Consider the following 24663-nt stretch of genomic DNA (forward strand, 5'->3'; position numbering starts at 1 on the left):
AGTTATCATGGTTATTTGGCTTAGGACAAGGTCGGACGAGCTTTCTTGTCATAGAAGAAAAATTATGTCTGGTTTTCTAAGGTTGGCCATAACATTACAGAATACAAAACCTATCTATTATGTCCGTGGGAAGGTGTAATTACCTGACTTGATCACATCAGCGAAGCTCGACACATTTCCGTACTGGTCTAAATAAAAGATGTGTTCGATAGAGGACCCGATGCCCTCCAATTCTGTCACGTCTACGCCTGATCCTAGCCCAATGGAAAATATGGTTACACCTCTGTTCCTCAATTCACAGGCCGTATATAATGGAGATCCACCACGGAATGAAGATTCGGCAGTCAACAAGACAATAATCCTGAGAGTTTTAGAACAAGGGGGGTGGATAAAAGACAATTCAAATGGTCGAAATGTTCTCATACGAGGCAGTTCACTGAATACCTTAGATATAGATGAGGGACAAATCCAAAGTTAGATTGAAAATCTGAATCTGGTAGATTTAGAAGTCAAATCTAACTTTCGAGTTTAATTTTGGATTTGTCCCTAACCACAATCTCATAGATTGATTTCCAATCTAAGGAGTTTAGAGAGAGGGAGGTGTATGTATACAGATCCAGCATCGTTGCGAGGAATTGCTTCTTTATCTCAAAAGCGTTCCTGAAAAGTTATGCAAACTAATCTGCAGTCATTAAGTCTGACCATTGATTTAAATTAGGCCTATCATGCCTCACAGAATAGTTACCTGAAAGTTAAATCACAAAAAAAAAATGTATATTTCAAAACTGTGATCATATTAAAGAAAAGAAACACTGTCTTCTTCCAAGAAATTAATTAAGGCAAATTGAAGTAACAAAGGGAATTTTCATCTCCTCTTTGGAAAAAGAAAGACACAAAAATTCCAGTCAAACTTGAACAATGGCGCTGCAGATGGGTCGTTGTTTATCGTCGTTTATCGTCTTTATCAGATTGTGCACCATTTCGATGATTGCTGTAGGTTTAAGTTATGATGGGTTTATCGCTGGAAAGCATAGAAAATTGCCAATCATAGAACTTCTTACAGGCTGGACACAAACACTAAAAGCGAAAAACACACCAAATTAGACCCAAACAAACACACTCCGAAACACAGACAGACAGAGTCTTCATCAGGAATTCATCAGACAAGGACCGCAGTCTATAGGAATGTTGTTTTCCTTTCTCCCTATAAAAATTTTTTAATGTATGTCACAATTACAAATGCAACAACACCGCTTTCAACTTTGCATTCGATTTATTTTGTACAAATGCCGTCCTGTGATGAAGATATTGTAGTGGTAATTTTTCATTCTTTGGACTACCAGGGAAAAGCAGTTGTGAAGTGCACATTAACTTTCAGTTCATTCGCCGATGAACATAAATAAGCCTTTTCCCACCCGTGAGCACACAATACATTAATGAACACATGGTAAACACCTGATATGAACTTTGAACGCCGTAAGTTACATCTAAACTTCCATGACATTTCGTTCGTGTGTTCGTCATTTCATGGACCTAATACACATGGACACTCATTGTATCGTTAATTAATTCATGCACCTGCCTGTACATCTCAAAAGCGCCACAAAGACATTTTTAGCGTGCTTCACTGCTTTGTTCCCATGATCGTCACCGCCAGCAAGCCGGGAGAAGAACAAGACGGGTTTTTGAGAAATGGGAAGAGGGTTCTATGAGAAACAACTAATCACACTATTCCACCAAAAAGTGTTCGAGAAAAACTGCTGAAAACACAAGTTCCTGTTTGTTTTATGATCCCAAACTTTAATATTATATAGAAAAAGACTTGCTCTTTCAGGAAATATGAAAAACTCAAGATTGGTTAGGTTAACCCATTTGACCTATTTCCAGTTCCCACACAAAATCACTGTGTGCGACTTTTTGTTCGTTTTGTGGTGCACGGTCACATACAGAAGACAGTGCTCTTCTATGTATAGCGGTTAGTCTCGATTCAGAAGTATAGGGATATAAAAACGAGACCAAATTGGTTAAAAATTCATTTATCATGACTAAGCTACTCATTCGGAAATGCTATCATAGCTTGATAAGCATATCTATGCCCGACAAACAAAATGACACCAAATGGTTTTGCCACCTCAGGTGGTGCCAATATCTGGCCTGGCCCATGGACTAATACTTTAGTTTCTTCTTCTCTAACACCTCCCTGGTTTCAGTATGATCATGTTAATTAGTAAGCTATTGCTTTATCACCGGGTAATGACAGAGAGAAATCTCAAAGTGGAGTTTGTCGTACTAGGAGTAATTTTCGTATGCATTTATTGTTTATATAAGCCAATATTGGAATCGCCTTTCACCAAAATCAGCGAGTTCCCGAGTTTGGTAGGGATAACTGGCGGAAGAGCGTCTCTCTTGCTGCACTCATGAGACGAAAGCGGGAGCTGGAGGAGGCTTACTGCATCAGTGATCGCCAACGGGCAGTGATGTCCATGGCAAAGCAGAGAGAGCGAGAGAGAGAGAGAGAAAGAGAGAGAGACAGAAAAGTCCTTATACAATCCCATGTATGGAAAATCAAGTAATGGCATTGAGTCTAATGGGAAAATATGGAAGGGTAATCTATAATGAGAAGCAGTTGACAAAAATGTACCCAAACATAAAGTATCTGTAATTGGTTCTTATGTACCAATGATTGACAAAGAAGTGAATAAAATGTTTAGAAAACGTAAAGGAAAATGTATGAAACTGCTAAAGCAATGAATGTAAAAAGCAACCATGATATTTTTTTTCCGAGATTGAAACTAAGAAAGTGCTGATATAAAGATACAAAAATTATTTCCATAACAACTTCTGTAAATATATAAAGCAACCTCTTTCAATAACCTTTCCGCTGACTTTTCAAGATCCATGATACGGCTTTCCTGTCGTTCGATTGTCTTGTACAATGAGGCAAGTTCGCTCCTGACAGCTTCGTTCACTACGTCCTGAATAGATGTAAGGAACGCTTCGTTCGTGCTCAGCTTTGTAGCCACCAAGGCTGTGTTTATCAACTCCTTTTCTCGGCAGAAACAGGTTATCCAAACAGCTTTCAAGGAATTTTTACGAGTTGATAAACGCAAAGCTGTTTTGAAAGCCCTTTAGGAAAGCCTTTTACGAAAGGGTGCGTTTATCAACTCTCCTTTCTCGGCAGAAACAGGTTATCCAAACAGCTTTCAAGGAATTTTCACGAGTTGATAAACGCAAAGCTGTTTTGAAAGCCCTTTAGGAAAGCCTTCTCGAAAGCCCCAAATTTGTGACGATCCAAACGGGTTTCCTAAACAGGTTATCAGAAACCTGTTTGTAAAAGCCTTTCGAAGTTGATAAACGCAAAGCTGTTTTGAAAGGTCGCCCTACTGCGGTTACGCAACCATGCGTTTCCAGTTTCTGAAAAGACGCGCGCCACGTAGTGCACACGAGTATGTGTACACAGGTGTATACATACAGCTGTGTGTAATGCACGCATATGCTTGGAACAAGGAGGTGTTTCTCTTACCAACAAGATTTGAGAAATAGAGTAACAACAGTCTCATTCCCTTTGATCCCATGTCTCATGCCGCCACTCAGAAATATTTGAAGTATGTGCTAAACTGGAGCTGCCTCACAGATAGGAAGACAATTGATTCATGTGGCATTGTATCATGACTCGTCACTCTCAAAGGAAGATATATCTTTATGATGGTAATTGCTTTTCGCCGTCCCGTCTTAGAAAACAAGCGGCACATTAATAGTACAGGCAGTCAGGGCTTTGGAAAGGGCTCTCGAAAGGGCTATGGAAAGGGCTATGGAAAGGGCTATCGAAAGTTGATAAACGCAGCCGACGAAAACAAGCGGCACATTAATAGTACAGGGAGCAGACAGGGCTTTCGAAAGGGCTATGGAAAGGGCTATCGAAAGGGCTATCGAAAGGGCTTTCGAAAGTCGTTTATACTGGGGAAAGTTGATAAACACAGCCCAAGTCGACCGAAGCTTCGTTAATGGTTAATGGCGCCTTCTCCCCTGTAGTCGGCGCCATTTCGGTGGAAATGACCATGGACCTAATATAACACGAACTATTCACGGCAGTCTCTCTTTGATGTAGTGATCGTCACCGACACCTGATTATGTGTATCTTAATGAGTACATTCAGGTGTTTTGACAATAACGATTGTGTAATCATGTATCGTCACTAACAAAAGAATCGTTTCCCTCATTTCAGTCTTGTTTCGCTGATGTACCTTTTTCAGACGGAAATGTCTTTGAATAAATGCAGATGATGAGGAGCAGCAAACCTGAGATCATTACAAATTTTGTGTCAAAAGATGGGTAATTGGCGATTCGCACATTTTCCCACATGCATAAGACCTTGCCTAATGGCAAGATATCTGTTCTCCACCATTACCGTCCCTTTTTGCTCTGGAATAAGCTGGAGAAAAGTGAAATATTGAGATCACAAATGACAATCATTCTGCCAAAATGTTAGCTTTCTTTTAAAAACTGCCGGCTTCTCCAAAGTAAAATTGTTTGAGGTATGATTTCCTAACATACACCATAACTGCACATTACTTTACTTGATTTTTGTGAATTGTTTTCTTCTGCGCATATAGTTTTAGATTTCTCGAATCTCCTGTCCATACACTTCACTTTCAACTTCAATAACTTTGGAGAGAATAAATCAACTGCATTGAAAGTTGGTATTAATCATGTGCAGAATGTGCTTATAAAGCATGGTCAATATCAGCTTAATCTGATAATCCCTTCATTGTTGTTGCTCCCGTGGTCAACATCCTGTTTTTTGTTCAATTCATCCCACAGCTATATAGCATAGATTGGTAAAGATTAAGCGCTTGAATACACCCTGTACTTCAGAGCCTGTTTTCTCAGTTCACACTTTTCAGAGTGTGTCCATTCTTTCCAATATTTAGATAGGTTAGAAGTGTCCATTTGAATTGAGTTATCATTTTAAAGCTTAGAGTCTGCTCTTTCAGAATATAGTCTTACCTAAAAGTCCATGTATGGCGACTTTTTGTTTGTTTTGTGATGCAGGGTCACGTATGTCCACAGGTGTTCTGTTGTAAACGCGGTGAGCTTAGTCTTTATTCAAGGCAGCGAAGGGAATATCCAAAGGTTATGGTGTCCACAGCGCTTAGTCTTTATTTAAGACGGCCGAGGGAATATCCAAAGCTTATGATACCGTGTACATCCCTTTATCTAAAAACAGTAAAAAAAAAAAAAAAAAGCAATTCCGGATTTTGAGGTATTTTTCAATTATTCATCATTTTCCGGTGAAAACGCTACGGTGAAAACGCTAATGCCACGCCAATGTCGCTTTATTTCCATCCAACAATGAGAGATAATGCAAAAACAATGTACCGGTACACTACAATGATCTCCGGGACGACTTCGATTCGTACTTCCAGCTGGTGATGAAGCTGCGTGGCATCAGATCTCTCTTTCTTTCTTCTCTCCCCCTTCTTTTGTCTCTTTGACCTTCATTGTCCTGTCAATGTGTTCTTAATGTCTGCTACAATACTGCGTCTTTACATTATGTGACAATTGTTTCCGTGTGTGTGTGTGTGTGTGTGTGTGTGTGTGTGTGTGTGTGTTTTGCCTGATTAACAACAATATTCTGGTAAACACAGCTAGAAAGAAAAACAAAACAATGTACCGTTATCATATCTAAAGTTCCTAGTAAAAGAGATTAATTACACTGTATTTATACTACCCTCTCAACAAATACATCAGTTTTAAACAAAAATCACTCTGTTCATTTACAATATTATTTATCATAATGTATTGTAGTGTACCGGTACATTGTTTTTGCATTATCTTTCATTGTTGGACGGAAATAAAGCGACATTGGCGTGGTATTAGCGTTTTCGCCGTAGCGTTTTCACCGGAAAATGATAAATAATTGAAAAATACGGCAAAATCCACGAGGAATTGCTTTTTTGGGTTGTTGTTTTTAGATAAAGGGATATACACTGTATCATAAGCTTTGGATATTCCATTCGCCGTCTTGAATAAAGACTAAGCGCACCGCGTGACATCTGTGGACATCATAACCCTTTGGATATTCCCTTCGCTGCCTTGAATAAAGACTAAGTGCACAGCGTTTACAACAGAACACCTGTGGACATACAGAAGACAGTGCTCTTCTTTGTATAGCGGTTAGTTTCGATTCAGAAGTATAGGGATATAAGAACGAGACCACATTGGTTAAAAATTCATTTATTATGACTAAGCTACTCATTTGGAAATACTATCATAGCTTGATAAGCATATCTATGCCCGACAAACAAAATGACACCAAAAAGGTTGTGCCACCTCAGGTGGTACCAATAGCCCATTTTTCGAGTCTTGGCCCATGGACTATATTTCCTTTGTACCCGTGTTCCTTGCCGACGAGAAGTTATGCGCCCTATCGCGGGGGGGGGGGGGGGTGGGCGAGGTGTTTCACGAAGAATTTAAGTGAAGCGAATTTAAGAAGAACATCTGTGAACACTATTGCTGCTAACCATGCTCGCACCTGGTTCTAACCCAAGCAGTAACAAAAGACCGTTACATCATCACTTCGGTATACAGTCAGATGGCCGCTAAGGCGGGTTGGCCTTGTAATCACATGAATGTTTGAAATATTTATGATTATTTGATTTTGCGATTTCTACGGCACTACACACACACACACACAGTGTGAGACGCGTCAAAACAAATTGAGAACAAATTAATATTTCTGAACTCATTGCGCAGTTAGCTCCAATCCATCGGTGACAGAGACCCCGTTTACAGTGCGGGGCTGGGCCGAGCCACGGCCTAGCCCAGCCTCAATTGCGAGGCCGGGCCCCGCAATTTTGTCCGTTTACACTGCCGGGCTCGGCCGCGCTTTTGATTCAAACCTTTCAATATTTTGTCGTAGTGGCGCTCTGCTTGCAAACAAATGCAATTTGGTATTGTCTGGTTTTCAGACCCTTTGCCAAATGAATTCCGTGGCGACGAAGTCGCCGTTCGGGAACAGGCCTTTGCCGAAGGAAAGAATCCTTTGCAGGACAAAACCACCTTAAACTATTCTAGTTTTCGACGTTGAGGGGGTTAATATCCTGAATAGCGAAAGATACAGGCAGAGGGTTTGGAAGCCAGACTAAAATTGGCCGCGCAATTGGCCGCGCATTTGGCCCAGTTTGCGTTTACACCAAGAAAAGGCCGGGCTCGGCCGCGGCCGAGCCGCGGCCGAGACCACCTCCAGAGCGAGGCCAAATGCGAGGCCAATTTTGGCCTCGCATTTGGCCTTTTGCGCGTTTACACTGAAGCGGGGCTGGGCACGGCCGCGGCCGAGCCGCGGCCGAGCCTCGCACTGTAAACAGGGTCAGAGATACTCGTTTAGGAGATCAATACGGGTAGTATTATTTTTAAGCACGGGTTTGACTAACATTCGTCCATTTATCTAAAATACAAAGAGGAAACGCAACAGAAAATTGCAAAACGCGGTCGAATGTTTGCATTCATGAGACAGACACTAGGCCTATTGCGTTGGGTGTCAAAAGAAAGAAGGGAAGGAATATTTCAGTGATTGCGCCATTAGTGTATGACGCATACACACGCACCCAATTAATTATATATGCAAAATTCAAAGTTCACCTGTCAAAATAAATCAAGCAATTGAAAATCTAGTTAAATGTTTATCTGTCGGTTTCCACAGTGGTCCTTGGAGACATTATACGAACGAAAATTCAATTACTCAACCTAAAAGCGTAACCATAGTTTTTACAGCGATGAATTTGGCGTAAACCTGTAAATTGAAATAGAAATATTTCTCAAACGAGTGCTCAATTTAATCCATTGACTTTACACAAGCATGAAAGAAAGCCTACTATGACTGCAACTTTTTTTCTCTTGCTCACTATCATTCGAAACAGTGATGATTGTGAATCATTTATGACGCAATGAGTGTTTGGAAAAAGGAACATGGATACCACAACTCATTGTGCATCAGCAGTCTCGGGACGCCACTATATAGACGAACAGCAGTATCCTTGTCGATATACCCGAATGGGCAATCTCTCCGTATTGATGGCTATTTGTATTTGTTCTCTTTTTAATGTAGGCTTTACTGTCTCTACATGCATTATATCTGAAGATTTTTTGGCTTTTTGTTTTGTTTTGCTTTTGCTTTTTTTAGTCTGCTGTATGTACAACTCTGCTTTTTAATGCTTGAATACGGAAATAAATAAATACAAAATGAATACAAATACAAACATAAGGCCTAAATGGTATTTTGTGAGGGCTTTGAGTTCTGGAATATTAAATACGACGAATGTTTAGTGACCTGTTTGTTTAATTAAGATATTCACGAATGTCCATCGGGTCTTATGCATACGCCAATTTGCCATTTATAAGACACTTTGTTTGCATCACCATATTTCTAGTCAATCTATATATCATAATTTACACGATGTTACGAATTTGCCCATGTAATCACTTCAGAATGCGGTTTTACGTGTCATGATCATGTGGATGCGATCACACGTGCGCGATCGCGGATGTTTGTAAACACCGCCGGTTATGTAATCTTCATGTTGAGTTATTCGTTCTAACCGAAACCCCACACATTTCGCCCAGGTTGAGTTTAATGTCGTGAATATATTAAGCTAGGCGTGCCTGATGGGATTTTCCATGTATGTGAGAATACTCGTATTAACAAATCCATTGCTCGCGTCAATCGACAATCGAACACCGGTTAGAGAGGACCGTTATCACTTTCTCGGCGCTCCCGTCCACAATCTTGGGAGGAGTTGCTTTCCCTTAGACAAGTACCCTGCTAACTGAGTTTAAGTGCTAAGAGGCGAGATAAACCAGGACATGCCTACCTGCCTCTAGCCCGTTTTCTTTCAATAAGTTTTCGTCGATTTGGCCAGGCGAACCACCAGGCGGTCTGAAGCCAAAGCCCACCTGTGATTGCTACACGGCAACTAGTTGGAGCCACGACGAGATCGATCCAGGGCGCCGAGACGCTGTGAATGGCGACGCGCACCCAGCGGCCAACGCCCTTCTGTCTGGCATAGCCATAGTCGCAGAGCTGCAAACTGTCCTGAGATAGCGTCGCCCGCTGATCCGACGACGTCCCCGTGTATCGACGCGTTCTCCACATGATAGCGCCTGACGTCGCCTCCCTGTCACGTCGCAGATGAGTTGGGCCCCGTCGCCAGGTATTACACAATCTGAACTTATGTTTTCTTAGTTGAAACGATCCCGTCTACCTTTCATTGTTATGGTCAATTTCGCTGTAATGTTTTAAAAAAGAATTTTGTTATTCCGGTCGGAAACCGATTGTTAAGCAGTTTCTTAATAAAGATCCGGAAGATTTGTTCATTTCAATTCACTGAGACCGCCTTGCATTCATTTGTGTGAACTTGACCGTAACAACGAAAGTAACAAAACCTTAAATCTCAATCCAGTTATCACCATCAAGGCTAGCTGCATTTATCACAATGTTAATGACAAGTCAAAAAGAAGACGAATACGGATTTCAGTGACCCTTGATTAAGAGTTTGTTGTCCCCGCCGAACGAGTTCGAGCAGGGGACTATGAAACGGGCTCCGTACGTGTGTGTGTCCGTGCGTGTGTCCGTGTGTCCGTGTGTCCGTGTGTGTGTGCGTCCGTGTGTGATCAAAATGCTACAAAATGCTACTCCTTCGCCATTTCTAACCCGATTTGGATTCCGTTTGCTTTATGTGATGGCACTAGGTGAGGGCTTCAAAACTTCTACACAGAATTTTGACCTTTGACTTCTTTGACCTTTGACCTTGATTTTTGACCTATATTGTACATTTTGCTACAAAATGCTGCTCCTTCGCCATTTCTAACCCGATTTTGATTCCGTTTGCTTTATGTGATGGCACTAGATGAGGGCTTCAAAACTTCTACACAGAATTTTGACCTTTGACCTTGATTTTTGACCTATATTGTACATTGGCTACAAAATGCTACTCCTTCGCCATTTCTAACCCGATTTCGATTCCGTTTGCTTTATGTGATGGCACTAGGTGAGGGCTTCAAAACTTCCACACAGAATTTTGAACTTTGACTTCTTTGACCTTTGACCTTGATTTTTGACCTATATTGTACATTGGCTACAAAATGCTACTCCTTCGCCATTTCTAACCCGATTTCGATTCCGTTTGCTTTATGTGATGGCACTAGGTGAGGGCTTCAAAACTTCTACACAGAATTTTGACCTTTGACTTCTTTGACCTTTGACCTTGATTTTTGACCTGTATTCTACATTTTGCTACAAAATGCTACTTCCGGCGGGGACATATATTACGCACCGCGTAATTTCTACTTTTCCTTGTTTGTATTACCTTCTCCACAGTTCTGCCCTGTCCATCCTGCCGAGCAGTTGCAGGAGAATCCATTCAGCTGGTCATTACACGTTGCGCCGTTCAGACACGGATTCGAGGCACATTCATTAATTTCTGCAGAGAAACGAGACAAAGCATTACTTCATGTAACATTGCTCTTGTGTCGATAACGAGTACATTTTGTATCATGAAAAGAGTCGTTTTTGGAAAATCATTTTTCCCTGCATTGTACGGAGGAAGAGCTAGGTTAACATTATTCTTCTTCACGGATGTAAATATCGAATTGTCTTCTCGGCCAGGATTTTTATTTTACTAGTTAGAGTCTAATCCGCGGAAAGTATGACTTTATTCATAAGACATAGCAGGACCCATTGGCAGTAAAGCCAGTGTGTAATACCTTGCCCAGAACTCTGATACTAGCCTTGAACCACTAACCGCTTTCATCCTCGCAGTTTCATTTATTATAGGTTCCGACAATGAGTTTTCATGTTTGTGTGTGTGTGTGTGTGTGTAAATCAATGTGGTACTAAAATTCAAAGCATAACATAAATTATTCTAATAAGGGCAAAATAAGATACTAATCGATGTGAGAACCGGCAAGTTCTTGATAGATATTCTGCAGTGCTGAAAAACCCATTTCCAATCAGATTTAGCATCTGCTTGGATGTTATGTGATCAAAATGTTTTTGTCTTTAAAATAATTGATGATTCTTTCAAGATTTCTACATTTTGATTCATTTGCAAGCATTGAACCGAATTGACTCGACTTGACTTAACTTTCTATATGAACTGTCTACTTTTATTCCCCCTCTCGATCCACCAGGTTATAGAGTAAATGGTATAATAATCCAATTATAAACTTTGAATTATGACCACTTCTAGAAAAAAAAGGAGTTATGTTACTGTAGACCTAATGTTGTAATTATTCAGGATTCTTTCCACAATTGCGCAAATTTTGTAATGTTCGTCTCCCTTTCTCTGACACGACACGTCAATATCGAGAAGCACATGGACACATACTTGATATCTTACGCAACTAACGGATATCATGGTATCAGAACATAGAACGTTGAGCATAAGAAACTCCTTTCCGAAAAAAAAGTTCATAATAATATTCTCAAGACAAATTAAAAATAAGGTATTCTAAATACCTTCACAGGTCTCTCCGTCGGGATCAAGCGAGAAGCCATCTTGAAAAGAGCAATCGTACCTCCCAGGCGAGTTGCTGCAAATTTGCGAGCATTTATTGGCTGAACTCGTACATTCATCTATATCTGAGAAGAAATGTTCACACTCTGGCTGTATGTGTGATGGATGTTATGGCTGCTAATACCAGACCATTTACATTCAATCATCACATGAGAATCAAGAATTATCGTTACTCAGGCGTTTGCAGAGTTAAACGTACTTTACACTGGTCAGACCAAGTTTGGGGTTGTTGTTGTTGTTGCCGCCGCCACTGCTGCTGCATGTTGCCGCTTGTTGCTGTTGTTTTCTGTTTTTATCTTGGCAGCTAAAGTGATAGATTTTGACCTTGATACATGCAGATCTATGGTCATTTCATGTCAATGCGTGCTAGTTCCTTTAAAAAAAAGCACACACACGCACACACACATATTTTCGTTCATTCAATTCAATTCAAATTCAATTCATAATGATTTTATTTCCATAGATGATATAACGCTTACATGAGTACATAATATTTTAAGGAACTTTGAATCACTTTTGATTGATTGCGTGCTATCTCTGTACATGTGGCGTTGGGCATTTTCTATGCTTTTGCACTACCACCTTCCCCACTCTATGTACGAACACACGCATATCGCCGGAGAAACCAAACAGTATCCCTGACATCGATCGGTAATATGGAATATATTTCAATGAAATAAATGCGTAAAATGTATTTGCAAAGTGAAACTAGTGTAACAGAGTGGCACAGGTCCCTTACTATAGCGACATTTATAAAGTAGCTCCACATTTCCAACTCAATCCGGGTTTTCGCCATTCAGAACAATAACAAAATAGGTCTTGCAATTTTTCGTGCCAGTTATGGACACTGACATTTTCCAGTTTAATGGAGTGCAGGGGAAATCCCCCAACCCCCGCTACATAAATGGAAATGCGTTCACCCATATTTTCCCCATTACAAAAATGCCATGTTTGTTTACAATTTGCCATGTATTATTCACGTGTTTTAGCCGTTTACATGTAATTTTTATGTCATGAAGGGGAAATTCATTAAAGTACATTCCGATTTGATGTGGGGAAACTTTGGAGGCATGATGTGTCCCTGTTTCAGTAGAGAGATTGTGTGAGTCTGTCTCTATGTAGTTACCAGATGCTGTTACCTTCAACTAAACTAAGCCTGTATCATTACTCTTGCATCGTTAAATGGTATATGCCATTAAATAAGCATTGCACGCACAGGAACACAGACATACGCGTGATCTATTTATGACGAAGTTAGAGAAGATAAGATATACCTACGAAGATTACTGATGGAATCAAACATTCTTTCACTGAAAATAAAAGCTTGGGGACTAGCCGCTTTGCACGTTATTTCGAAGAAACTTACGGCGTTTCCGCTGTACCAATCGAAGACGACCAAACAAACAATGCATTCAAAAATTAAAGATGTAAGGTAGGACTATAAAAGAAGGAATGGGACTTGAACTTATGTAGTTATGACTACTTCATGTAGATAAAGTATAGGTAACATTATGTACTTGCAAGATACTCCTCCAAAGTTGTAGTTTAAGCAATATATATAAATATAATTATATATATATATATATATATATATATATATATATATATATATATATTCACAACAGTAGTTCAATATGAAAACTCCGTGAGAGACGTAGTTTTGACGAATTTTCGCCCATAGGGCTTTGTCAAGTCAATGACAGATTTTATTTTGAAGCAGATATAAATCAAAATAAAACGACGCATCTTTTATTTTGATTTATATCTGCTTCAAAATAAAATCTGTCATTGACTTGACAAAGCCCTATGGGCGAAAATTCGTCAAAACTACGTCTCTCACGGAGTTTTCATATTGAACTACTGTTGTAAATCTATACTTTCTTAGGACTCTGAGCAGAAACTAATTTCTGTTATATATATATATCATGTATATATACATATATATATATATAAAGACGATGAAGACAAACAAGTTGACATAATGCATTAGAATCCAACTTCATTTATTTGTCTTCATCGTCTTCATGCTCATATTCCAACACGCGGATAATAATACCATCATATATATATATATATATATATATATATATATATATACCGTCGCTGGGTTGCACCGAGACCTTGTATCTGCAATTTTGGTGAAAATGACTTTTTTGAATTAATGGTCAATTAATCAGTGAAGTGATGTCCTGTCCCAATCCTAGATGTCTTACTCAAAAAATTTTGTTTTGTTTTGTTTTGCTCTCCTGAGCATTTGACATTTTGTAGATATGAGGTCTTGTCGCCCCAGCGACGATATATATATATATATATATACACACACACACACACACACACACACACACATCAGCTTATAATACCTATTCCACAGTTCTTCCCTGTCCAGCCCGCAGAGCAGTTGCACAAGAATCCGTTAGTCTGGTCAATACATGTCCCATTGTGTAGACATGGGCTCGAAGCACATTCATCAATGTCTGTTCGTAACAAAGAAAAAAAATGTGTAGAGTTAGATAGATAGGTAGATAGATAGATAGATAGATAGATAGATAGATAGATAGATATAAGATCTTTATGAATTGATGTAAAGTATATATATATATATATATATATATATATATATATATATATAATATGAATAAATATATGCACGTATTTTTACGTAAGTGATGTACATTCCACTCATTTCATTGGCGTTAGCTGTAACATACGCTCCACAAACATTAACATACAAACGAGTAGGCAGCAAGCTGTGTTAAAAGTTAAATGATCCCAACAAAAATAAAAGATTGAAGGAAGCAGCGCTGGACGAAATATGAATTCGTGGACAGTGCTTGTGCAATGATATACGTTAAGATTTGTGCATTTATGTATCTTTGTGCGGGCACACGTATGCGCTTTTGCGTAGGCAAACGTTTCATGATGTGTCAACTATTACCTTCACAAGGAGAGCCGTCAAAACCAGGGCAGCATACACGCATGACGGCATATGTCTGTCGATATATGGTCCTAAGTAGTTAAAAAGAGAAATAATGATTAACATATCGTATAGAGCAATAACTAGCAGATTTTGTATTTCCTTTGTGACCGTCTTACCTTTTCAAGCCAATTGTGAAGTTGTAATAAGTTGCATTTTCTTTTAAAAAGAGTCAGCGACAAATGCGATACTCGATTTAAATGATTATCTTCCTCGTTTTTCAGTCATTCAGTTTACTTGTACTTCTTTAATTGCTTCATTTCATTTATTTCGTTTCATTTATTCATTTTCATGGTGAAGGCTTGCTGGTCGAAAGACAGGTTGGACATAATGAGGTTGTTTTTTTTCTTTTTTACCTCCTTACACGTGCATGTATTTAGGTGGTACGTATACATATACACTCAACCAAAAGTAAGTCCCCCCCCCCCCTAGCATTTTTGGATGTATCTTAAAAAGTATTTTACCGATTTTCCTAATTCAAGCGGGAATGGATAGGGAATTGTATTACTCATAACATGAATGGCATATCATTGCCACCAGATATCATTATTGGTGTGTAAAAATGCATTTTTTGTCAAAATGCATGGAAAAAAAAGTTGCACTTAAGGTTATATGACGCATATTGTGTACATTTCCTATGCAAGTTACCAAATGACCTTTTTAAATTGTTAAGTAATTCTCAAGAATTTCTTCAGGTACAATGTACTTTTCTATCGAACAGATGTTATGCATATTTTTTAAACAATAAGCCTTTTCAATATGAAAATGTTGGTCGAAGCCATGTGCTTTTTAATTCCAATTTGGGTTGATCACGTTAATGTGCTTATGGCCATTTTGCATCAAGTTTTTGAAAGAGGGAGAGCTACAGCTGCTGCTTTCCTTGAAGCTGGGGAGGTGGCCAGGAGACTAGGGGTTTCGCCCAATGCCATAAGGAAACTTAGAGCAAAGTTTCAGGAAACTGGAGAGGCCAAAAATTTGATTGTTTGATCATTTGTATAAAAGTCAATGCAAATCACTAAGGTGCAACTTTTTTTCTATGCATTTTGACATAAAATGCATTTTCTCACAGCAATAATGATATCTGTTCATCATTACAGTTTTGTACTTTGTGCTGATTTGTATAGCATAGGAATGTAACAATACCTTGTGTTAACGTTGTTTTGATTTGTAAGTCATGTGTTTTTTATCCTTGTGGAATGATGGAAATTTGTAATTCTCTGTTGACACTAATTGAGCAAAACAGCAGTGTAAATGTAAGTGTGCACTAAAGTTGCCCTGGTTGTGGTGAATTCATGCACAGTTACACAGCTTTACTAGACATCGGTTCTTCTGTTCTAAAATTTGGCACATGAAAGCACATTTTCCATGGTAATTTCAAAACATATCTGTATTACGATTCTCGTTTAATATGCTTTGATTTACTTGGAAACGGAAAAAAATATTGAATAAATGTTTTCTTTCCACAGACATTGGTGATTGTATAAGGGTTGAACGTTTTCTTAATAAACATTCTGCATTCAATTTCTGCGACTACTGAGTAAAATAGGCGCTGAAAGAGGAGTAAATTAAAATTTTTAGCTTTTATCATCTGTTCATGTTATAGCAGTGAGTTAACAGCTAATTCTGTTCTTGCAAATTATTCAATTTATTAATTTTTGTACATGGTGATAATATAGAAATCATTCAATCAAATCAAATACAATCAAACCTTCTAGAAACTACACATCAAATTGACCTCAGTGCTTGTAATGACAAACACTGTTCATTGAATTTCCATCATACCTTGTTTTATTACATACTGTTCTGAAAAATCCAGTGAAACACGAGCCCCTGTATATCTGCACAGCACTTGTCCTGCGTGTTCTGTTCGCGCTATAATACCTGCAATAATATGGACAAATAAAGAAATGAATGAAATAAATGAAATAAATGAATGAAAACTTAGAGTGATATATTGTTGAAATTAGCAAGTATTTTTGAGTGAAACGAATTCCTTGAATTACAGACTTATGTTTTCTTTGAATTTTGAAATGATTTCACTTTTAAAGGGCGAGATCGAGCTAGCAGTATTCATTTTTCTTTCTTTCTTTCTTTCTTTTTTTTTTTTTTTTGCTGCAGAAATTAAACGGAATTAATTCACTTTGTAAAGATGTACGGATTATCATAGCCCATAATTGCGACTTTGACAAATCTTGAATATGGACATCAAGTCTACCACTCACTAAAAAGGAAGCGTTTCTGTGACTCTACTTTTCTTTCGGGGTTTTTTTCTTTCTCTCTTCTTGGTAGCGACATCGGTTGAATTCTATGCACAATTCTTCATTTTCTACCGCAGTAGCACGAAAGATTTTCTCTGACAAGGAGGACCCACACACTACAAGCATTGACCCCATTTTCACAGTTCGTTCTTTGCTTCGCTTCACAGTGAGAAACACGTGTGATTCATGTCTATATTGTGTTACTTTTTTTTCAAATTTTGGTGTATTACAAATAATTTGTTGTGAATCATACTCTTTTCAGTTTCCTGTTGCAAACTATGAGCAAACTTTCAAGTGAATACAGACTGCCAGAAATTGAATGAATGATGAATTTACAGTTGTACTTAATATAGGCGTGCAAAGAAAATTATTTTTTTCACATCTGTCCTGTTGTCCATGTACTAAGTGATTTGTTGACATAAATATTATCAAGTAGTAAAGGAAAGAAGAGAAACGTCAAAGGTCGTTCATCTATTTAGGTCCGATAGAATCAGTGGAAAAGGTATAATTATTATTTACTACCATTCAATAAGCGAGCTGACAGTTTTTCGAAAATACATTGATTCATTAAGATTGGATTTATGGATATTTTCCTTGACTGAAAATGATCTTATATTAACCGGCCTTTCAGTTCACCTGCAAGTACAAAATGTATGTCAACACTCGGGACACATTTTGGGATGCTCCAGCTCCAATTGAAGGGAGTTTTATCAGGGCAAGAGTTTTCTTTGAAAGACATTGATATAGCATTTGCATGTATTGCTAGACGGGTACATTCTGAAAATGAAAGTGCTTTCGATTACTCACAGTGCACCTTGGGTGCAGTTCTCTGGAACTGGAGTGGACTGCGCGGTCGTCACAGAGAAAATTGTCGCGAGGATGACGGCTCCGACTGCCAGCCCGAGTGCCAGGGTCGAATGCGTCATGATGTGACGGTTGGGTGGCCCAATCAATGGTCTCTATGACAGAACTAGCAAAATAAGCGATAGTTTGGATGGTGGTGGTGGTGCAGGTAGACGTCGGGGCATTGGTAGCGGTAATAGGTATACACAGGTGATGGTTGAAGTTATTTTCAGGATGAGGAGGATGTTTCGCTATGTTTTGTCGAAGAAGGGAAATAAAATTCGAACTGAATTGAATTGAGGATGAGGAGGACGAGGATTGGAAACAGAAGGGGAAGCCCAGGAGCTGTTTATATGAACGATGCCGTGAGGTGTAGAATCAAAATATCAAATTTACTGAAACTGAAACTGAAACTGAAAAGTGCATGGTTGTAAAAAGTAGGAGATTGTGAAAAAGTGAAAGGATCATTATATGAGAAATTTGCCAACCCAGACCAGAAAATGATAGAGGTGGTCGTGGTGTGCCTAGGCAGCAGTATTAACAGTGGTGAAGCTGTAGTGTTATCAGAAGGAGTTGAAGCAGCAGCAGCAGCAGAATTGATTGTGGCTCTACTTCTCGAATTCCTCTTCATTGATCAGCAAAATAGCATTTTGGCTAGACCTCGGGGCTGAGCATAATTATTATCACAAAGAAACGACTGCAGCACAAGGACTATCATAAGCGGAAGGGCGCCGACAGTTTCGAAATAGAAATACTACTACTAATAATAATAATAATAATAATAATAATAATAATAATGATAATAATGATAATAATGATAATAATAACAATAAGAAGAAGAATACGAAGAAAGAATAAGGCTATATAAGCGGAGGTCAGTGGCCGATACTGTTAGCATCAGCTGATTTTTTTACTTTTTGTTTTGTTTTTGTGGGTTTTTTTTTTTTCAAGTCGTCTATTCATGCTCAGACTCGAAGCCTGGTTAAAAGACCCAAGCGGAAACCAAGTTATGTCAATTTCCTAAGTATGAGGGACATACGACGTGACCCATTTCTTGTTTGTAAACATCTCGTTTTCCTCTTTCGGTGGCCTATGACAGAACAAGAAGTCCCTTCCTATCACCTCAAACGGGAAAGAGGGTATATTTTGTGCTATTAAGATGCCTATATTTTTTCAGCATTTGATCTTCTTCTTGAAAGCACTGATGCTAAAGAAAGACACCATATCAAATCCTAGATTAAAAGAGACAGCACAAAACGCATTAGATAGGGGTCGGGGTATTGTTTCTGACTGTTTTTTGTTTGTTTGTGTTTTTTTATATAGGAGTATGGTGCTGACCGGTACAAGAGGTAGGTCTGTGTGCCCTTCCTACTACTCGTGGGTGGGGCCCATGTTATGGACAACTCCTGGCTGTGAGATGAGGCAAGTCTATGTGAGGAACCATTGCAAAAACCTGGATTGTAGCGGTTTTCGTAATTATGTTCCATTCTAGATGTATTCTGTAGAGCTATTTTTCTTTCGGTTTGCCAATGTGTGCGTTGAGGAAGAGATGAGATAGGAGGATGCCCCCTCTAATCGGAGTCTAATGTTTTGTAGCCCATGTTGGACAACAACCTCCCCTATGGACACAAAATCCCATGAAGGGTCAGATTATCCATTACTGTTTTGATTTACAACGTATGTGAAAAAAAAAAATGTATGTTTACGTTTGGATTACAAATACATTGTACTCTCTATGAGGGGATGAATACGACATCAATGTTGTCATTGGCAAATACAGGGACTTACATAGGGTTGAAATTACCGACATGTAATGCTCGACGAACCAGCGTCAATGAACAAATATTTTATTCAAATGATTTCCATTACTGTTTTAATTCCAGTGGGGAAAATGTTAATGTATACCCACGTTTGGACTACGAACACATTCCATATAAGGATGAACACGAAGTGAAATGATGTCACGGGCAGTTTTATGGGAGGATCTAAGCTGGACTCTTAGACTCAGTGGGAGAATTTAATGATGGGGGCATGATTACTTCTTCTTGAAGTCAGAATGCAAGTCCCTCTTTATTTGTTGTTCTCCACTATACTACAATCATGTACACGGTACATCAAGTGTTTACAAAACACTTTCCAGTTACTTTCCAGTGGTTGTTTACACTTGTACACAGTTTTACATTTTGAGATGTGATGAAGACTGAATGGCGGGGGAGCGGAAAGGAAGTGGGAATAGATTGTGGCTTGTCATCACATCGGAAGATTAGTTGATCTCGACCAGAGAAAGAAACCAGAGAACTGATAGGAGCTTGACTGTGGAAGGGTGGCTGTGAGAAGGATGACTACATATGAAATGAATGACACACATTGCTCACAGCTACATCACATAGACACAATACTTTTTGTACAGACACAATAGGCAGATAACAGGAACTTTCACAGGGTTGAAAGATATTAGCGGTAAGAAGGTCGACGGAACCGTATCGCTAATTATAGCGCTCAACAAACATCGAAACGTTGGTCACATGTTAGTCGAGCGCGGGTTTTCCCCCAACCGCAACCACCACATAGTCAACTTTCACAATGCTGTCGTGCTACGCAAGGCCTTTACCCAAAAAGTTAATGATCCAATCAATGCTAACATCCATTGTCTAAATATATTGTCAGTGGTAGACTGGCAGATATTACAGTGTGCTGACTTCGGTCAATGTCGGTTTTATTTTCTGTGTTAAATACTCAAGATTTATGACAGTAATGATATTGAATGCAATACCGATAAAAATAACAATGTTTTCTTATTTCAGCATAGCCCAGTCGTTGTTAATTTTTGCAAAGTAATCTATACCTATCTTTTTGTCCACCTGGCGTCGAGAGGATCAGGATTGTTAAAACCATCTCTATCTACGAACCCATATCACTCTGCAGGACTCGAACCCTCGACATCTGTTTGAAGGTCCAAAGTGTCCTCACCAACGTATTTTAAGAGTGGTTGTTCAAAGACAAAGTATGTTACACATTACTACGTGGCACTGACAGGAGCCAAACACCGAGACAGTGTGGGAAATGTTAACCAAAGTTGCTGCTAGATTCCTTCTAGACAATGCAATGGATGTATGTAAATTCAGGAAATCACAATTTCAATCCAATAAAACGATGATTGGTATGGAATTTTCCAGGTTGCTGGGTAAAAGTCGTAGTTACGACGGGATCTGATCCAGTTTTCAAGAAATCAGAGAAGTTGGGAAATGGAGAAAGTGAGAGAGAGAGAGAGGGAGAGAGGGGGGGAGAGAGAGAACAATGAGTTTGTGATTAAGCACTTCCGAGCACTGTCACTAATAATAGCCTCCAGGTAGAAACTTCTATATCATATTATTAAATCTGAACTTTACACTGTTACGGCACAACCATATGGACATGATATGAAGAAAAACAAACACTTTGTAACCAACATAATAGGTGGCGAAAGAAAGAACAATATTTAGAGTGATCATCAGCGTAAGGCCGCTATATTCCACAATGTGAGGTGTATGTCGAGGATCGGACATTAAGACGCCTACTCTTGTAACACACCTTCGTTGATCAATCTGCCGTAGAGCAGAATAGAATTATGTATGACTATACCTGTATATTACTTGGTGGGTTTGTGTGTGTGTGTGTTGTTGTTTTTTTTTTTTTTTGCAATGATGATAGTAGCCTATGTTATAGCAATTGCCTCCTACTCTTTGCATCATGTTTGTACAAGTAAAATTGCCTTGAACAATTACAATCATATTTGGTAGACCGTAAAAAGGGAGTTATTATATCGAGTGACTAGAGTAGGCGTATCATATTCCAAATTTAGACATACACCTAGCTGTATATAGGTGGTTTGTAAACACGCCCCAAAACCTCCACGGTGCCAGGTAAAAATTTCAGAGGTAAATTGTTAGAGGTGAAAATGTCAGCAGTAAAAATGTCAGAGGTAAAAATGTCAGAGGCAAAAATGTGAGAGTAAAAATGACAGAGGTAAAAATGTCAGAGTAAAAATGACGGAGGTAAAAATGTCAGTGTTAGAGTAAAAAGAGGTAAAAATGTCATGTCAGGTAAAAATGACAGAGGTAGAAATGTCAGAAGTCGAAATGTCAGAGGTAAAAATCTCAGAGGTAAAGTTGTCAGTGGTCAAAATGCCAGAGATAAGAATGTCATTGGTAAAAATTTAGAATGCATGCATTATAAATCAAAATCTGGAAGACAATCACAAGCCCCAAATGTTTTGTACACTCCTGTGCTATATATTAGTTTACTACCCCCCCCCCCAAAAAAAAAAAAAAAAAAAAAAATATATATATATATATATATATATATATATATATTGTTACGGTAAAGTTCACACAAATGAATGTAAGGCGGTCGCAGTGAATTGAAATGAACAAATCTTCCGGAGCTTTATTAGGAATTTACTTAACAATCAATTTCCAACCGGAATAATGATAATTGTTCAAAACGTTACAGCGAAATTAACCATAACAATTGAATGTTAGATAGGATCGTTTCAACACTTGATAACTTAAAGACAGATTATGTAATACCTGGCCAGGGTTTTACCCAAACAGAACCAACGTCGGGGCCCAACTCATCTACGACGTGACGGGGAGGCGACGCAAGACGCTATCATACCACGTGGAGAAAGCGTCGATGCACGGGGACGTCGTCGGATCAGCAGGCGACGCTGTCTCACTCAGGTCAGCTTGCAGCTCCGCGACTACGCCGGGCAGAAGGGCGTTGGCCGCCAGGTGCGCGTTGCCACTCACACAGTCTCGGCGCCCTGGATCGACCTCGGAGTGGCGCTCCCACTAGTTGCCGTGTAGCAGTCACAGGTGGGCGTTGGCTCCAGACCGCCTGGTGGTTCGCCTGGCCAAGTCAACGAAAACTTATCGACGCTGTCGTCGTCGAAGGGAAACGGGCTAGAAGTAGGTTGACATCTCCTGGATTACCCTGCTGTTTAGCACTTTAACTCAGTCCGCAGGATACTTGTCTCAGGGAGAGCAATTTCTCCCAAGATCATGGACGGGACGTTGAGAAAGTTATAACGGTCCTCTCTAACCGGAGTCCGATTGTCGACTGACGCGAGCGATGGATTTTTAACATGAGCATTATTACATACATGGAAAATTCCGTCAGGCACGCCCAGCTTGATATATTCACAACATTAAACTCAACCTGGGCGAAGTGTGTAAGGCTGCGTTCACATAGAAGTATTCGGTATTCGGTATTCGGTATTCGAGCACCGAATACACCATCACCCGCACCGTCAACTCACCATCCCATGCAGTGAGGATTTCTTCCTCCTACATCCCAGCAAATCTTATTAACAATTTCTAAACTGCATCAGAATGTCAGTCTACATGCTTATTTTTGCTAAAGGGCAAATCCAGACCAAAAGTGTCATTATTTCATAAACGAGAGACGGTATACGCTGCAAGAAAATCGAACTAGCTCGATTCCCACTTTGCTATACTTTTCGCAGCTATTCGTACTTTCGAATAGTGCCCTCCTATGTGAACCGGTGTGAGGAAATCCTATCGTTCGATTCAAGCTATTCGCGTGCCCTCGAAAAACGAGCCCGAATACCGGAAAAGTATACTTCTATGTGAACGCAGCCTAAGGCTGCGGTTCGAAACGAATGACTCGAAAGGAGATTACGTAACCGGCGGTGTTTACAAACATTCGCGATCATGCACGTGTGATCGCATACACATGATCATAAAACATGAAACCACATTCTAAAGTGATTACATGGGCAAATTCGTAACAATATATATATATGTTTGTGAATCAAATGAAATGTTGTTAATGATGTAAAATCTTGGTTTAACACCTGGGCATATCCATACTTTTGCTTTAAAAAATTAACGAATTTTGATCCTGTATAATATTTCACTCCCCTTTTGTAATTTCGACTGAGAGATTCTTATTACTTTTTAGTGAAATGTTCTTACTGTTGTTGTATAACGACGGAACAACGTCATTTTCGGCGGCTGATTCAAGCAGTCTTTAGCAACACACCAGTATGATAAACTTACTACGTTAAACATAATGGAATCTGACTTTGGAACGACAGCTTAGTTTGAAAGGCATCGAACATTCACATATTTCTCTTGCTTGCGGATCCATTCAACAATAACTGCGTTACAACACAAGAGAAATCCCATGGCAAACTATCGGTTTTTACTCTCACTAGAACAGTCTATTGCTAAAGTTCGTCTCCAGTTTTAATAGGCATAAGTTTGTAAACTGAGATATTTGTTTTTGCGCTATTTGATACTTGAACCTTGTGAGAAAATATTTTGCAACAGCTTTCTTATGTCTGCCGGCACATCTACTGTAGTTAGTTTGTTTGCGTTTTGTATTTTTTTAATTGTACATTTATGTCGTGATCGGGCCTTGCGAGATAAATACGAAGCCTGAATTTGAGAAATTAACATAGAACAGGTGGAAATTTAGCGGTTTGCTTAGACTATGCCTCATTAACTTCTTCACACTAAACAGTTAAAAGATGAATAATAAGGACTATATCTAGCCTGAACGTAAAGCAGAATTCGTTTGCGTAAGAGTGTGTATGTAAGAGCGGTATCTGTGTAGAAGTATACGTTAATACCAAAAGTGGATTCGTGTGTGTGTGTGTGTGTGTGTGTGTGTGTGTGTGTGTGATAACTTCATTGGGCATAACAACGTAAACTGTTTAAGGGGTTTGTGGCATTGTTGGAACCCCCTTGTTATAATAATAATAATAATAATAACAACAACAACAACAACAATAATAACGTAATGATAATGATAATAATTTCCCATAGGCCTATGCTCTTAGCTGGTTAATATTCCTCTCAATGGACAGATTACACCACTGCACTGGAAACAAACTCAGAATATTGAGAGTGTTCTAATTTTTTTTAAACATAATTTCCTAAATATTCTTCAAATCCGCAGTTTGGATTTAATAATTCGATAAATACAGTTTGCTCAGGCTAAGTTATTA

At 39.1% G+C, this 24663-nt stretch overlaps 1 protein-coding gene across 1 annotated transcript in view; it reads right to left on the bottom strand.

The window, feature by feature from the left end:
* Positions 1-24663, bottom strand: part of LOC139712522 (uncharacterized) — a 38359-nt gene that overhangs the window by 11501 nt on the left and 2195 nt on the right. The window contains exons 2-5 of the mRNA XM_071624337.1: positions 17613-17775; positions 16330-16428; positions 14509-14579; positions 13934-14047 (exon numbers count right to left, since the gene is read on the bottom strand). Of these exons, the coding sequence (XP_071480438.1) occupies positions 13934-14047; positions 14509-14579; positions 16330-16428; positions 17613-17731 (403 nt within the window). The 5' untranslated portion in view covers positions 17732-17775. The remainder of the gene's footprint in view (positions 1-13933; positions 14048-14508; positions 14580-16329; positions 16429-17612; positions 17776-24663) is intronic.

The sequence above is a fragment of the Diadema antillarum genome, unplaced genomic scaffold (assembly GCF_040938485.1).
Source record: "Diadema antillarum isolate AM-2024a unplaced genomic scaffold, OU_Dant_1.0 seq00001815_RagTag, whole genome shotgun sequence".
NCBI lineage: Eukaryota > Metazoa > Echinodermata > Echinoidea > Diadematoida > Diadematidae > Diadema > Diadema antillarum.